Raw genomic sequence first — 18,229 nt, 5'->3', positions numbered from 1 at the left:
ACACACCACTCTACTTTTTCAGTAATTACTGAAAAGTATTTGGACAGTGTAAATTTGAAGCATTTAAGAAACAGAAGCTAGATATAGTCTGTTTTTAAAATTCCTATGCTCAGGTTAAAATGTTTGGTGGTTTTTGAAGCAGATACATTTACTTATGTAATATGAAGCATACCAGCCTGCAAATAGTCAAACTTTTTTTTTAACCCAAAATAGTTGTCCTTGTTGCAATACATGTATTAAAGTTGCTTTAAAGTATGGTGGGTTACATGAAAATATGAGACCTATGAAAATGGGGAATGTATATTCTTAACACTAGAGTTGTCACTACATTCCGTGGTCCTCGGTCTTAAAATATGACATCATAGCAACAAGAATAACAGTCAAATGGTTTTCGGTGAGCTTAGACTCTTGGCAGGATAGACTGGAGAATCTTGAAGACTAATTCATTCTACAGAAAAACAGAAGTAACCTCCTGGTGATTAGAATATTCATATCCTATAGGTGCAACTGCCTTCTCCCTAAGATAGGATAAAAGCTCACATGCATACGATCCAATTTTTCTTTGTTAGATTTTTTTTCCCACAAAGACTCCCATTCTCCTTGTACTCTTCGTTAGCAGGCCATTCTGCTACAGTAAAATGGGTTATCATCATAATGTTCTTTAGTTACTCTCCAAACCCAAAAATACAATTCCATGCATTTCCACAGACAGTTTCTGAATGCTTAATGTGAGACTGTAAAGATGAGTAAGGTTTGGTTTTTACCCCATGGAGCTCAAAGTTTAATAAAATATGTTGAAATATAAACAATTTATTAAATCCTAGAGTAACAAGTGTTCTGGTGAGCAGCAAGGTGAATGATGAATTCTGTCTGTGAGATTGGAGAGATCTTTACAAAGAGAGTTTAAGATTGAAGACAGAAAAATAAAAAGATTGAAGACAGCAGCTTATGAAGCTAAAAAGGGGAAAGGCTGAATTTTCCGGGCTGTGGAGCATCAGAGGATAGTGGAATGGTCAGTGCAGGCCACATTTTAAAGGACTTTGTAAATCATATTAAGGAGTTTGGATTTTATCCTACATGCAGTTGAAGGGTTTTTTCTTTCTTTTTTATTTTTTGAGAAAGGGAAGGGAAGTTTGAAAAACATAATTGTGAGCAGAGGGAAAAAAATAATTGTGAGCAGAGAGGTAAAGCCACGGAGATTGGTAGAACTATTAGGATACCTTCAGAAGTGGAAAAACAATAGCGAAATTGGAACATCACCCAATGAATGTGGTGGCTCAGGGAAGATTGGAAATTTACAAGCTTTAAATTAGGGAAATGGGAAAGGATCATGTGTAAATTAACAAAGAAAATAACAGCGTGCCCATGAAAAAAAACTACTCTTTGAAAAGTTTAAGTGGAGAACAAGAAAGAGGAATATCTGGCTTACTAAATACTTGTTATCTGAGGGCATTTATATGGATTTTACTCTTCATTTTCCAAAGGGGATTAAAAAATCATAGTAGCCATATCCCTGTAGCTTACATATCATACGAGGGAACATACTGGGGATTATCATGATTGAGCCTCAAATGTTGTTGGAGCTTCTGTGTAGTCAGGGAGGTAAAAGGAAACTTTAAAACAAGATTTAGTAGTAGTTGAAGGAACCATACAACATTCTAAGGAAACATCATGATTTTCTTGGCTTTCAATAACAACAGCAGCAACAAAAATTAATAGCTGTCCTTTGAATGTTTGCTATGGGTAGGAACTGTTCTGAATACATTTAATACTTTATTTAATTTTTATAACCCTTTTCCAAAAGACTTGGTGCATAGACAGTGAAGGACAGCGCGAATAGCATCTACATCGGTGCAAACTCAGATGGTTCTGAATTCTTAACCAGTATTATACTAGATGTGACTATTGGCTAGTGTTCCTACCAACTTTTTATAACAGAGATCAAAGGGAATTTTATGTGGCTTTTTCTAAGGGTTTTTGATAGTTATGGGAAGACTTACTTTAAAGACTAAAGGCATGTGTGACAGTTTTCCAGGCATGTAAGTTTTTATATTGCAAGTTTGTAACAAACTTTTAAAATCAGCCAAGGTAGAGGCATAGTTGGCTTTCTACTGTAGGTGTTGTAGTCTAGCCATTGTCTTTTGGGGGAGAACAGAGGAAATCACCATCACAGAGGCCTGTATATATTGTAGTACTGAAGCAATTGCTGTAGAGGCTGCAGTGATGAAGTCCACAAAAAACTAAAGAATATGTTCAGTCTTTACCAGTAGATATAGAAAGTTCTTTTCCCCACTGAATAATCTGGGTATTCAGTCAAACCACCAACAAAAGAGTCTACCAATATTTTGATACAATGATTCCACTTGTTCCCTGACTGGCCTTTTAAAAAAAAATACATGAACATTTTGTTTTATTCTTTAAAAATTTCACACAGTGTATTCTGATAATTTTTATTTCTTTCACAAATACTAGTGAATCTTCTAAAGTCTTTAGATGTAATGACCCATTCCTGCTTGATGTACCTTCTAGGTCATGATTTAAAACCATATAATGAACACAGAGGAAGGTATTTCTCTTTCCCTTATAACAGGAATGCACATATAGTGTTAAACTTAAACATTCAAATACAAATTTATGAGATGTGTAGGTACTTTAGGTCCTATGTGATGTCACTTTAGGAAGTATTTCTCTTCTTGACACTGAAAATTTAAAGATGTATGATCAGTATGTCAGCCCTGTATAACAGAATGCTGAACAAGTTCTACTTCGTAGAGACCATGACTAATGGAGTCATCTGGGAGAATATTGGGAAGATCAGTCTGGAGTATTAAAAAAGAAGCCTCCTTTGAGGAGTGGTGAGTTGTGGGAAGAAGGTTACAGTCTTAGGGGATATGGAAGCCTATTGAGAGAATAGACTCTTCCTAGGAAGTGTTTATAGAGAAAAGCTAAGGACATCCTGGTGTGATTGATTGTAATTGGGTATGCTTACATGATCTGAGCAGCCAAGTGACTTCTTGTTGTGAATCTCTCATATAATTGGGTGGCTTCTGGCAATGGCTGGCTTTATCCACTTTACGTTTTATAATCTTAATAGTTAAAAGGTGACTTCTCCTGTGTCTTTAAGTACTTGGGTGCCATAAAGTACTGCTCTGTCTACTATAACTGTAGGTCATAAGTAAATCCATATATTCCTTTTCCTATACTTTCTTAGTAAATCAGAGTGATCATTTCAAAAGTCAATAACCTGTAATTTTTTTGTAGCTTTAGTAAGTAGTGAGCTTGATTCCCAGTCATTTTGCATTCACCTAAAGTTTGAGACCGTGGTGGAAGCAATGTCCCACATACTCAAATGTGAGCTCTTCAAGAATGAAAGACAATGTCTTTCATGTCATTATCCCCAGGATTCTGGGTATATAAGCATGTTATATAATTGAGTAGAGAAATAATATTTCCTGTTCCCAGAGGAATTTTGAGCTCTTGACAGAAACAGGCTGTCTTCATTGTTTTTCCTCATTTTTTATATTATTTTTCTGCAGTTTCCTTAATATACCTACCTGTTCAGGTTGTAATATCATTTCCCATTAGAATGAAAACAGCAGAATCTTTTAGTTTATTCCAGGCCTCAGCATTTTTAGGATTATATTACATTTCTTTTTCTAAACTTATCACTTGAAAATATTGAATATCTATACAAGGAATTCTGTAGGCACATGCACACCATCGGTTATACCTTCATTCCTTCATGGTAGGAGAGAGCAGTAGGTTATAGTTTTCATTGAGAAATGATCTTCTGTACTGTGCAGATTAAACTTTGAAATCCAGAACTTAGTTTTTAAATTACAGTTTATTGAAACATATTTTACATTTCATGTAACACGTCCCCTTAATTTGTATAGTTCATTGGTTGTTAGAATGTTCGCACGAATTGTGCAGCTGTATCACGTTCCAGTTTAGAAGATTTTTATCACTCCCAAAGGAAACCAGTAGCCAGTATTAGTCACTGCTCCTTTGTCCTGCAACCATCTCCCAACCTCAACCCCAGACATTACTGTCTTCTATGGATTTGCTTATCCTTTACCGTTCATATAAATGTACTTATTTAACACATGCTGTCTTTTGTCACTGGTTTCCTTGACTAGCATAGAATTTTATGGGGACACCTATGTTGTAGAGTGCAGTAGTACTTCATTTTTAATGCTGACTAGCATTCCATTGTACAGGTATATCACTTTGCTTTTATCCATTTGCCAGTTGGCAGGTGTTTGAATTGTTTCTGCTTGTTGTCGGTTGTGGATATTCATCTATGTGTACAGGGACTTTGGAAAAAATGATTCTTTAGTTTCTGCCATTGGAACACAAGAGGCCATAGGTCAAATATGGCAAGAGTGTGTCAACAGAACATGCCAGGAAGTGAGAAATAAGCCATCAAGTTGAATTTATTGGGGGAACTTAAGGCAGGGTCTAACTACTCAAGAGGGACTCGAGCTGGAACACACAAAAGCTTAAAATTACGACTCTCCTAGAGGCTGTTACAGCTTTTTGCTGACCACAGACAATGAAAGTTTGATACCTTGCTGTATTTGTCTGAAAACTGAAACACACTTTTCTCAGTGATACTATTCGAAGGGACTAGACTAGCCCACCTCTAAAATTTCTCCAATCCTAGTTGGCCTTTTGAATAGAAAAGAATACCCACTGTGGTATTTGTCTTGCGTTTTGTTTGTCAGCCTTGTTTCCACATAACGTGTTAGGATTCTTATGACTTCTTTTCTTCTTTTGTTCAACATATGACTAGCACAGTTCTCCTATAGGCAATAAATGCCTATATTCTGAATCAGGAAAAAAATGTCTTGATTCAGTAAAAATAGGAAGTAAAACCAGTTAATACTGTCAAATTCTGGTTTTTAGAATTTGAACAAAATATAGCTTGATATGTTGGGGGTACCCAGAAAATGCAGCACACCTAGATATATTAGCTCAGTTGACTTGATCCAGGCATTTTATACTGTCAGTAATATATGGATATAATTTGGTAGTTTGGTTACATGCCTAGCATATTTGGTCAAACCTAAGGAACTCTCATTGTGTGATTTTTTTTTTTTTTAACGCAGTAACTTCATTTTGCTCAAATTCTCATTTATGATAAACTTTACTAAATCACAGATGGTAGGAAATGTATAATAATTGCAAAGTTTGGGGGTAGCTACAATATGGCTAGAGGCTAGAACTCAAATATATATTGAGCAAATTTTGAATGGTAAATCACTTCCCTAGTACTATGTATCTACATTTTCTGCCAAGCTCATTAGGTGTTCATAGACTGCGTTCATTTCAAGTCATCTAAGTGTTGTCTTCTGATAGGTAGTTTTCAGCATACCCAAGGTTCCAAATCTAAAAACTACAAAACATAGAAATCAGAATAACAGCAGCTGCAACAGCAGTAATGGTAACCAGCATTTATCAAAAGTATGGTAGGGACTAAGTGTGGTTCTAAGAATGTTTTGTATTCACAACATTGACCTGTAATACTGCCTCATCAACCCTGATAATGGGATTCGTCAGTTCCTTAGTCTTAGCAGCTAGTAAATCAAGATCTTTTTAGACTCCAAGATCATCTCTCAAATCCTGCTTTAATTCCTCATCTACCATGGCATGGTGAAAGGCACCTAAAAAGCAACATCTCAAAAAGTTATCTTGTTCCAGGGTTGGTTTTGTTTTTTTTCTTTTTCTTTTTCCTGATGAGACAAAGCTGTTTTTTCCCCTCCTCTTTGACATCTTTTTTAAATTGCAGATATCGTCTGGGGACACTAACTTGAATCGACAAGCCTTTACGCAAATAACAGAATGCATGAAATCCAGGGGTCGGGGGTGCTGTGGGAGGTTGCCAGTGGGGAAGGGGGTGTAAAGATGATTAAGGTGTTCTGTATGAAATACACAAAAATTCAATAAAAATTTGACAAATAATAATGCTGATATCACTGAAAGAAGCAGTACGTTGTTCTAAAATTCTAGTAAGTTTTAAATGTCTTATATAAAATCTTTACACTGAGCAAATGTCGGTAGAAAAGGGGTTGGAAAGAAGAACTCTGAATGCTTGAAGGGGGATGGAGGGCAAGAGAAGAAGATTAGAAACAAGAGCCAAGGGGTCCTCCCGTTTTGACTCTTTTGCTTAAGGCAGATTTAAAATATGCATACTCCTACTTCCTACTCTCTGAGATTCGCCTCAGTTAACACTGGTAATGCCAAGGCACATGAATGTCTTTTTCCACATAGTCTAGGGGCATTTTTACTTTATGCTTGATCAAGCATTTTGACATAGCTTTAAATAGTTGTGTTATGACTGAAAAGGTTCTACACAATTTCTAGGTTTAAATGCATCATGCTAGCAGAATATTGTGTATTTTTTATGGAAACTGCTAATTTGCTGAGTAGTGACTGTAATAGTTTTATATGATTTGCGGCATTTACTTGGATCAAGATTTTGGTGGGTACGGTTTCATTACTTTTAATACTGTATGAGGGTAAAGCTGAGTTTCTCTAGTCTGTTCCTTTTACATGCAGGCCTTTGTAGTTGTATTTTATGAATAGACTCTGTGTGTACTTAGACTTTGGGATAAGGCTAATATGCAATACTGCTTAAGAATACATTGATAACTGGCATTTCACATATAGGATTAAATAACTATAGTATTACTCATAATAGAGGAGTTCCATTTAAAGAGTAGATGATCTATTTTAAATCATTTAACTTCTATACATTTGTAGAAATTACAAAGGACTGCTGTATGTTCTTTATCATATATGTTAGTTATCACTGCCACGGGGACACTTGTAAGTCATTGCAAAAAGGCCAAGCACTTCCACATTTCCACCTAGTAGAGGTAAAGCAACAAGCCATGCCAACTTGATCCCCTTTTCTGTCCATTAGTTGGTTAGGAAATTTGTTAAAATATAAACTTGCATCTGGACAAACACATTTATATATTTTATGACATAAAACTAATCAGGTACAACTATGTAGTTGTAATGTGGAAGGTTGTTTTAGCTCTAGAGAATACAAAGTTAATAATGGATGGGAAATTTTTTTTAGGATGACTGGCTGCAGGAAGAAATTGTAGTGACAGAAACCATGTGCAATGAATTTGAATTAGTGTTCTTTAGGGAGCTACCAGAGAAATATAATTTACAAGATAATCAAGAATGTAAATAGATTCTCTGTGGAGTTGTTGTCTGATCCCTGACATATATTAATCTGTATTGAAATGATTCCATGACTTCATCCTAACAGTTAGACAATCGGCAGGGGTGAGCTGTAGAATTTCAAGGAAAAAAGTATATATGGACAACCAGCTGTTAAAATGAATAAATTATATACTCGTGCTTGACCTTTAAAACAACTTACCTTGGTAGGCAGGCATGGTGGTGCATGCCTGTAATAGCAACAATTGGTGGTGAAAGAAGGATCACAAGTTCCAGGCCAGTTTAGACTACAAAGCAAGACTCTGTCTCAAAAAAACAAAAACAAAAACAAAAAACAAAAACAAAAAACAAAAACCAAAACTGTGAAGTCCCTTGTCTTAGAACAGTAGCAATATAGTCCTCTCTTATCATGTATGGGAATGATCTACTATAAATGCTTTATAAATGCTGGATTTAAAAAACCTAAGGGCTAGAGAAATGGCTGAGTGGTTAAGAGCATAGTCCAACTACCAATGTCGGGTGGCTCACAGCTGCCTATAACTCCAGCTCCAGGGCATTTGACACCCTCCTGTGGCCTCTGCGGGCACCTGCTTGCATGTGTACGGACACAAACACACACACACACACACACACACATTCACATATACATAAATAAAATTAAATTTTAAATAATTTAATATTATGATATACTTTAAAAGGTAATGTACCTGGATGATTTGAATTATGAGAAAATAATTTAATACATTGAGCTAAAGAGCTCTATTGTCCAATCTGTGACAAAAACACAACCTAACACCTGTAATCCCAGCACTTAGGAAGCTGGAGCAGGAGGATCATGAGTTTGAGAACAGCCTGGACTACATAGTAGGTTTCTAGCAGTGAACCTGGGTTATACTGGAGTGGAGGTCCTATCTTTAAAAAGCATAAAAAAACAAAAACCTAACACCAAAAGCAAAATCATACAAGCCATCTCCAATTTAACCTCATAAACACTGGTTCTTCTTGAACATTTACAAATGTGTTAAGAGCTAGGGGTTGGCACATGCCTTTAATCCCAGCACTCAGAAGGCAAAGGCTGGCAGATTTCTGAGTTCAAGACCAGTTGGGCCTATATAATATGTGCCAGGTCAGCCAGAGCTACATAGTGGAAACTTGTCTCAGAGAAACCAAAGCAAAACAAAACAAAATAAAACAAAAACATATCTTAAACAGATTTAGACTTATGGAACTTTGCATTTTGCTTAGTTGTTGACCAATAAACCTCTCTTGGTTGAGAAGCTAACCTGGGCTACATAGTGAATTTTAAGCCAGCCAGGGCTGTAGAGTGAGACCACTTAAGACTTCAGAACGTTTGGCACAACAGGATATAATTTCTCAAAGCCTCAGGATATGAAACTAACCAATCAAGTTGCTTATTAAGCCTAGGAAGAGCTCTGTATTTGTCACATCTTTGTTTAGGAAGAATACTTAATTGATTCATTTCACCCTGAGGTAGTGAATTAAGGGTTAAATTAATACTGAGGTCATCTTGACTATATATTTATAAAATCCATATGTCCTGATCACCTCTAATTAAGATAAGATTAGCTCTTACTCTAAGGAATCTTCCTCTGCTCTACCATTTATCTAATGGCAGTTAAAATATAAAATGAAAAATGAGAAGGACATAAACTGGACCTTAAGTCTAAATGAACATCTTGGACCAGAAAAGGAAGAAAAGCTAAGCAAGTAATGGTGAGCAGTAAGGAACCTCAATTTGTGGTCATTTGGGTCCTGTTATCATAGAACTGATTAAAATTTCCTTTACAAAATGAAGGCACAGAACCAAGATTACTATTTGAAATCAGGGCCGCATAAAAATATACCTGCAAATATATACACATGGAAACTTGTACTTGGACATGAATCATTTCAGCTGCTTTAGGGAACTACAAGTTACATGTAGCCATGAGCCTAATGCATAGATTCTGGGGCAGTAGGTTGGAGAGCACCACAGTCTTGAAAGCAGCATATGAACCAATCTGCCTGCTACCTGAGATCTGTGCTGAGATCTGTGGTGTTTCTGTAGCATTCAGTGTTATGCCAATATAAGGGCTGGTTGCAGGAACTGGAGAGATGGCTCAGCGATTAAGAGCACTGGCTGCTCTTGCAGAGGACCTGTGTTCGATTCCCAGCACCCACATGGCAGCTAAAAACTGCTCATAACTCCAATTCCAGGGGAATCTGACACCCTCTTCCAACCTCTGCAGGGATTGCGTGACACGGCTGCACTTACAAACATGCAGGCAATACACTCATACACATACAAATAATATATACAAAATATTTTTTAAAAATATCTGATTGTAGACTATCATCTGCAGAATTGTGGGTGGGAGTAGTCACAGAGTCACTTGACAGAGATATGAGTTTAGAATGAGAAAATATGAAGGAAAACATAGAGATACATCTCTTTCAAAACGTGCCTTCAAGTTAGAATCCAAAACAGTAAAGAAGTGATAGCCCCTCCTCTCCCAGTTAACCATCAAGAGAGGAAGCCCAATGAAAGTAAAATAATGGAATATTAGAACAAATATTGAAGACTGAATCTAATCAAAAAAAGGAAGGGAATTAGAATAAAATGCAGAGGACATTACTATGCACAGTACTAAGAGAAAAAGACAAGAAATATAAATAAACACTTAAGACAAATGGAGAACTGACCTCAAAGTCATAAAATATGCCTGACTGCATATAGTATACTTCGGGGTTTACTGAGACATATACTGAAGGAGTTTCAGGAAAGAATTGGGAAATGACACACAAACAGTATTCAGAAGGTAACAACTAAAAATCAGATCTTCCAGAATTGAAAAAGGATGTGAGACTTTGAATAAATTATCTCGCAACATCTGTGAAGGAAGAAAAGTCCCCCACCTTATATACAGCAATTGGTATTCCTTAGACCTCAGCTTTCGGAAGCCTTGCTGATTAAAATGAGCCTTTTCTATTTTCTACTGGAAAACAGAAATTATGTTGTCTATGCTAAGTCATGTTTCCCCAACAAAGACACATATATTAACTTACAGAAAGGGAGCCTTGTGGACAACTAGACCTATGGGATTAGTAATATCAAGGAAGATCTGTTTAGAAAAGGTAGCCTGCTTTCAGTACCTTTATAAAAGGTAGGTAAGAAGACAGCGATCACTTGTTATACTATCCAGAAACAAATAGATAAAAACAGTGTTTCAAAGAGGAACATGATGAATGACCCAATTTGGTAGAAATAGGACACTTCAATAAAATTCTACTTCAAAAATTATTGTCAGCTGGAACATTTGAATGAAAGTATTTATTCTTTAGTGAATAATTCTCGGGTGGTTGGGGTGGGGCCAGAGTAATCCTTGGGGAATCAAATGAGTCTTTGTGAAGGCTGGAATGCTGCTTCAGATTCTTAGAAACATTTAGCTGATTGCCTGTTAAGTGCTCATAAATTGATGTAATTAATGTGGACTACTACACATACATTGGTTGAGATGCAGAAGGCCAATGTGTACGGCCTGACTGAAAGTAAGTGTTACTTCCATGAAGCTCTTTATATCACTGTTTTTCCAGAGTACATTTCTATGAAAAATACTTCACAATCTTCTTGAAGACTGATTGCCATAGAATTTCAATCAGCACAGTTCTGTTCCTATAAATCAAGATCCTAAATTGAGTTCCTGTAGAGTCTGTGCTAAAAACAATAAAAAAACTAAACTAAGAGTGTATTGGATCATACTTCTGCTTCATTGTGGAATCCAGCTTTTTGATACTGAACTTTTTGGAAGACATGCCATTCTCTGCTGCAATATGAAACACGAAGTAGTTCCCTAACAGGAAACTTGGTCGTTAGATTATCTTGCTGTTTCATACTGTTGGATGGGACAGTTCCTGCTTACGCTGCACAGCTTGTATTTCTCACATGTGCTCATAGAGCTTCCACATTTGTAAGCATTTCTGTTACAGCTGAAATCTGTCATTTCAGATTACTAGTTATTGTAACAGGAAAAAGGTATTGACAGTTCTAATCAGTCACTGGGTATCAAATGCAAACTATCCTCAACTGAAATTGTATTTCATTAAATCTCAAAGCACTGGGACATTTGTACATCCTAATGCTCTTTGTATTCCTTTGAATGGCAGTCGAATGTAACCAAAGTAAGTGAAATAGTTATACTTATGTGGGGGTGGGGGTGGTGGAGAGATGACTCAGCGGTTAAGAGCACTGCCTGCTCTTGCAGAGGAATCGGGATCAATTCCGAGCACCCACATGGCAGCTAACAACTGTCCCAACTCCAGTTTCAGGGGATCCACACCCTCTCTGACCTCTGTGGGCATTGCACAACACTGGTGCACTTACATGCAAGCAATACACTCATGCACATATAAAATAAAAATAATAAATAAAATATTAAAAAAGGAATACTTAGGTGAAATAAAATCCATGGCAGCAAATCAAAGTAGTGTATTTCATAAGAATCTAAGAACACTCAAAGTCTTTATTCATTTAACTGCATAAACCCCCAAATAAGGTGGATTGTAATAAAATTTAAATGAGAAACTAACAAATCCAGTGATTTTCAATATTCCTCTAAAAACCGATTCTCTGTAAGAGATCAAAAATTCAGTAAACATTAACAGTTCAAACAGTGAAATTAATCCATTCTATATAGACATCGCTGCTCAAATAATACTCTACCTCTCTTTTCTAAGACATAGTTCCCTTGTAGCCCCTGCTGACTGGGAACTTGCTATATAGACTAGGCTGTCCTCAGTCTCCCAGAGATCTGCCTGCATCTGCCTACTGAGGGCTGGGATTAAAGGCCTGTGCCACCATACTTGGTTTGAGTACTCATTTTTTTAAAGTGACTATCAACTAGAACTAGGTGATAATTTATTTACATCAGCATCATACGAGTATTCTCTGAATAAAACGTAAATGTATTAGAAACCACACTAAAAAGATTAGTGAAATATTTGGAAATATTAAAACTGCACTCCTGTACTCCTAAATCACCATGGATTAAATTTGAAAATGAGAAAGATTACAAAATGCGAACAACTTAGTTAAATTAAATCAAGTCACACACACACACACACACACACACACACACACACACACACTTTTAGTCCACAGGGTGGAAATGTCTCTCAAATGTATTTATTTAAAAACAGTAAAGGAGGCAGAGGCGGCAGGTAGGTCTCTGTGAGTTTGAAGCCAGCCTGGACTACATAGTTACTTCCAGACCAGCCAAGGCTGCATAGTGAGATCCTATCTCAAAAAAAGTATTAAACCTGAAAAACAAGAAGTAGAAGAAAAAAAAACAGTAAAATACACTACATTGTTTATGGATAAAAAGTAAAGCAATAATAAGTGAGGAGATTTTTCCTATTCCTATGTGTGAAAACTTAATTATGTGAACTCACTTCTTCTTAGTTTAATACCTAAATTTAATATAATTCAAAACCAAAATGTGACCAAGGATATTCATGAAATATGAAAATTTGATACTAAAAGCATACAGAATCAAAGAGATTAAAATAACCTAGATGATTTTGAAGGACAGAGTGGAGATGTTAAGCCTTACCAGATACTAATTGATTTAAAGCTTTACAAACCAGTGGAATTAAATACAGAGCTCAGAAGCAAAACTGTCCATCTATGGACACTTTATGTATTGCAGAGGTGCTGAAAGAAATCGAATACTGTGGATGTTGTTGGCTTAATTATTTATCTATGAGAGGAAAGTAAAATTTTATCATGTGTTCACACTACAAACAAAAATAGATTTAGGTAAAATTAAAGTCTTAAATGGAAAAAAATTAAAAATTAATTTAAAAGTTACATATTCTTAAACCTTTCCCCTGAAACTTTGATATTTTAAAGCAATTTAAAGTGTTAATAGGGGCATAAAATATTAATCTCACAATGTTATAAAGAAATATTTAAAAAAGATTAAATATTTTGCTGCTTACTTATCTGAGCATAGCACCCATAAGGTGTGTGTAGTGGGGAGGGGGACGTTGGAAGTTAGAGGACTACTTGCGGAATTCAGTTCTTTCCACTGTGCAGGTTCCAGGGTTTGAACTCAGGTTATCAGTCTTGGCAGCAAGCACCTTTACCCACTGAGCCATCTCGCCAGCCCACAATTTTGAGTTTTATAATGTAAGGAAGATTTTCTTAAGTCAAACATAAAAGCAAGAAACATGAAGAAATATGTAGAAATTTTTAGAATGTTCACAAAGTTACCTGTACACTAAGATACAGCAGGAAGTAATGTATGCTGTGCACCATAGCTTTCAAAGGATAGGCATCTAGACTATGTCAGGAATTTTAATAAGTAAACGGTAATTCATGGTGAAAGGCATGCTGAGTTTTCTTCTCTTTTTATACCCCTGATACTTAGCATGGCAGGGAGGACATGGCAGAAGTCAGGGAAGGCATGGTGTCAGGAGCAGGAGTCTGGCTGCTCACAGGCATCCACACTGAGGGAGCAAGAGCATGAACAGAAAGTGGGGCTGGGCAATGAAGACTCAAGGCCTGCCCACGGTGACCCACTTCCTCCATCAAGGCTCTACCTCCTAAAGGTTCTAGTGCCACCAGATAGAGACCAAGTGTTCAAACACATGAGCATAGGGGGAACATTTAAACTACAACTTCCAGTTATTGTGAAAGTTCAACTCATCAGTAATCAAGAATGTGAAAATTAAAATATACCCAACAGATGATCCGAAACATGAATGTCTGATGACATCAAGCTTTTTTTTTAATAAGAATATGGCAGATGGAAAAACCTATTCACTATTGGTGAGAGAATAAATTGGTGAAACCACTTAGGACTGGATCTTGGCAATGTGTAGCAATCTTGAAGATGTTACTGTGATTCCCACAGTGCCACATCAAGATATATTTTATAGACACTCTGAAACCTGTTTCCAAAAAGAATAGCGTAAGGAAATTCTTTGCATCATGATTTGTAATAGAGGGATGTTGAAAATAGACAGGAGAATATTGGGGAGCATACTCAAGCAACAGGATAATACCTTACAGCAGTAAAAGAGCAAACCATTCTGTATCAACATGGATAAATCTCCGAAATTGGTGTTGAAGGCAATAAAGCAACTTATAATGGTATGTATATTCTCAAACATAAAATTCTTAAAAGTAAAGTTTAAGAACATGCAAAGTGATGATGTTGGCAATCTAACATCAATAATCATTGGAGTCTTCAGTTCAAGGTAACGTGTGGCCACATGCATGGTATTGATGGACACAGAATTCATTATGGCATTATCTCCTTAGGAGTGCTGGTGAGGAGGGAATGGTATGGGATTGAGGAGATACATGTGGGAGCTTCAGCCCCTGCTTTTGTATTTTGTTTCTTCAAAAGCTTTTTGGAATGTGCAAGGTCCTGTATTCTATCCCCAGCACAGCACACATATACACAAAAAAATGTTTTTGAAGAAATTATGGAAAATACTAAGTTTATTAAAGCAGGGCAACAGATACATGGTCATATTATTTATATATTCTTATACATACGTTTCTATTGAAACTGATATTTTAAAGCAAATTAAAGCGTTAATTGAGGCATAAAATTTTAATCTCATGACATTATAAAGAAATATTTACAGAATGATTAAATCTTCTGCTGCTTACTTATCTGAACATAGCACCCATGAGGCTTTTAGTATAACATAAAAAATTGAAAAGCATCTCTCCTCACACACCAGTCAAAAGCTCCAGTTTTCATTTTGTTGTTTTAGCATCAGTGAGATCATCATCATATAAACCATTCATTAGTGCCTCTTTTTTGCTTGCTCTTCTTCGGTGGTGGTCAGATTTCATCTCTACGCCATGGATATGAAGACTGGTGATGCTATTAATTTTTTTTCCTTTTCTTCCCCGCCCCTTTTCTTTTACCTCTTTGATACCAACAGGAATCTACAAGCAGAATATGATCGACTGAAACAACAGCATGAACATAAAGGCCTGTCCCCACTGCCGTCTCCTCCTGAAATGATGCCCACATCTCCCCAGAGTCCCCGGGATGCTGAACTCATTGCCGAGGCCAAGCTACTGCGTCAACACAAAGGCCGCCTGGAAGCCAGGATGCAAATCCTGGAAGACCACAATAAACAGCTGGAGTCCCAGTTACATAGACTAAGGCAGCTGCTGGAACAAGTAAGACCCATGTCTCTCTAATATGGGACAGTTACTAACATCTGCTTTTCTGTCTTAAACCAAAACCAAAAACTAGGACCCAGTCTCCTTCTTACAAATACAACAAACATTGATTTTGAAGTACTCGAGGTGTGCCTGGTAAAGTGCTAAGTATCAAAGGGCATAAAAAGCAAGGAAAAATTAGTATGCCTTTCAGTATTTGTTTGATATTATTTCCTCTCCAATTTTTTTTTTACCAATTTGAAAGGCATCTTATAAATAAAAATGTTACATTTCTAGTTGTGCTCTATACTGAAAATTTCACTGTTTGAAATAGAGCTCTCTTTGAAATTAGTTATATTTTGTTATATACCTTTGGGCTTTTTTCTTTTCCTAATCTATAATACATAATTTAAAATTTTAAGCCTCCACTGGAAACCTAGGAGGAGATAACATTATAACAGGCCCTTGCCAGACACAGCCCAGGCTTGTTGGGAATTTAAAATATTAAAATAGTGGGGTTTTTTTCTATTGTGCTATTTAATACTTCTCCAGAATATGAATTTTCCATTACATTTTGAGATGTCATGTGGTGTTCATTGTCACATGGCCTTCTAAATATTTTAGTCTTAATTCTTTGATTTATACCCTGCCCCACCAGATCTCTGTTTCCTCATTTTTTAGGGAACATAATTCAGATACGAAAGTATATCCATGCATCATAAAAACAATAAAATATCCCACATTCCACAATTTCTGGGAGGTTTCTAAGTAGGGATGGTCATAATATCTCATTCCTGAGTATATATTCATATTTTGTATAGTTTTTGAGTATTTAATATAAAAAATAATACTATTTTCTCAGGCCTGGAGAGATGGCTCGGCGATTAAGACAGGTTCAGCCTGTTCTTGCAGAAGCCCCAGGTTCGAATCCCAGCACCCACATGACAGCTAACCACTGTCCATAACTCCAGTTCCAGCAGATCCGACAGTCTCTTCTCTCTTCCGCGGGCATTGCATGACACGGGTGCACGTACCTACATGCAGGCAATACACACATACACATAAAATAAAAATAATAAATAAAATATTTTAAAAAATAGTAATACTGTTTTCTGTTGCAAACTTTAGCCCCAAGCTGAGGCCAAGGTGAATGGTACCACAGTGTCCTCTCCTTCTACCTCTCTGCAGAGGTCAGATAGCAGTCAACCTATGCTGCTCCGAGTGGTTGGCAGCCAGACTTCAGAATCTGTGGGTAAGTGTCAGTTGCTTCCAGACCTGGTTATGTCCAAGAGCTGAGGAAGTTAAAATGTTTTGCTAGCAGCTCAGATCATGAGAAAAATTATCTAATATCAGTGTAGACAGGGAATTGTTACAAATGCCTTAGAGGTTATACTGATTGTCAGTGAGTCCGCATCTCACTCAGGACAAAGCCAAGTGGTGGTATAGGTCTGTTCATTTTTGGAGACCAAGCAAAGCTTAATGGACCCTTGATACTTAAGAAGCATTCTAAAGGATGGAGTAGAGACCAAACATACCCTGAAGTAGAAATAACATAAACGAAAGTATAGAGTTAAGGGGATTGACCAATGGTGGAAACAGTCAATAGTGTGTTAAGTAGAAAGATAGGACACATGCAAGAGGCAGAGAGAAATAAACGCTGCATAGGAAAGGTAGAATCAATAGTAGGGTTGTTTAATTTATTTTGGTGTCAGGGAGCTTCTAAAAATCTTATCACAGGTGAGAAATACCTAAAAAAGAAATTTTTTAAAAGATATGTTCTGAAATCTCTATCTGTCCAAAGGAAAACTTTTATTAGATGGAAGGACCAGCTAGGAGGCATTTGATCAGGCCAATATACAGGAATTCTGACATTCTATATTTACAAGATAAGGGAGGAAACAGTCATGAAACTATTCCATGTAAATAGTTGCTAGAACCTGAGGTTTGACCACAAACTGTGAGGGAAGGAAATGGAGGAAGAAGATTTGGTTGTCAGAAGAGAGTGAAACATTTTTTCCCCTCCCCATACTATGGGTAGAAGCCAGGACTCTACTCCCAGCCCCAATAGCGCAAAATTTATTTTATTTTGATGTTTGTGTATATGTGTGTGTATAAGCCCATGGATTCCCTTAGAGGCCAGGTTCTGTTGGATCCTCTGGACCTGGAATTATGGGCAGTTGTGAGTCACCCAACATAGGTGCTAGGAACTGAACTCTGGTCCTTAGCAAGAGGAGCAAGTGTTCCTTAAGTACTTAGCCATCTCTCTAGCCCCCCAATAGTATAATTTTTATTGTTGTTGCAATGCATTTGAGGAAAATGGCAGGTTCCCTAAATTAAAATAATGTATTTTAATTAAACCCGTTGAATTAGCCACTGAAAGATATGAGATGAGAAATACCTAACAACTCTATCTGGATATAATGCCTTGGGGAAAGAATTCTGTCCTAGTTTCCTTTCTGTTGCTGTGACAAATAACCAAAAGCAACACAAGGAAGGAAAGGGTTTATTTCACCTCACAATTTACAATCCATCCTTGAGAAAATTCAGGTCAGGTATTGAAGAAGGAGCTTGAAACAAAAACTGGAGGAATGCCATGCTTAGGTAGCTTTCTTATATAGCCCAGGACAACCTGCTCAGGGAATGGTGCCACCCACAGTGGACTTGGCCCTCCTACCTCAACTAACAATGAAGACAATCCTGCACAGACATGGCCACAGGCCAATCTGATCTGGAAAATCCCTCACTTTTTCTCAAGTGTCCCTAAGCTATGTCAAGTTGCAAGTTAAAGCTAACTAGGGCAGCATTCATGTGAGTGATGGGGTCATAAAAGACTGAGGACTA

General features: G+C 36.8%; 1 protein-coding gene across 5 annotated transcripts in view; it reads left to right on the top strand.

Annotated features, from left to right (window-relative positions):
- The window catches only part of Dmd (dystrophin), a 2,373,110-nt gene that overhangs the window by 2,331,055 nt on the left and 23,826 nt on the right, over positions 1-18,229 (top strand). For all 5 annotated transcript variants that reach the window (XM_017795501.2, XM_008822732.3, XM_008822735.3 and 2 more), the window contains 2 exons: positions 15,163-15,406; positions 16,517-16,640. In XM_017795501.2, coding sequence (XP_017650990.1) covers positions 15,163-15,406; positions 16,517-16,640 — 368 coding nt within the window. The remainder of the gene's footprint in view (positions 1-15,162; positions 15,407-16,516; positions 16,641-18,229) is intronic.

The sequence above is a fragment of the Nannospalax galili genome, unplaced genomic scaffold, assembly GCF_000622305.1.
Source record: "Nannospalax galili isolate Female #2095 unplaced genomic scaffold, S.galili_v1.0 scaffold7, whole genome shotgun sequence".
In the NCBI taxonomy this organism is placed as follows: domain Eukaryota; kingdom Metazoa; phylum Chordata; class Mammalia; order Rodentia; family Spalacidae; genus Nannospalax; species Nannospalax galili.
The sequence above is the reverse complement of the archived record's forward strand: the minus strand, read 5'-3'. Positions and strand labels throughout refer to the sequence as shown.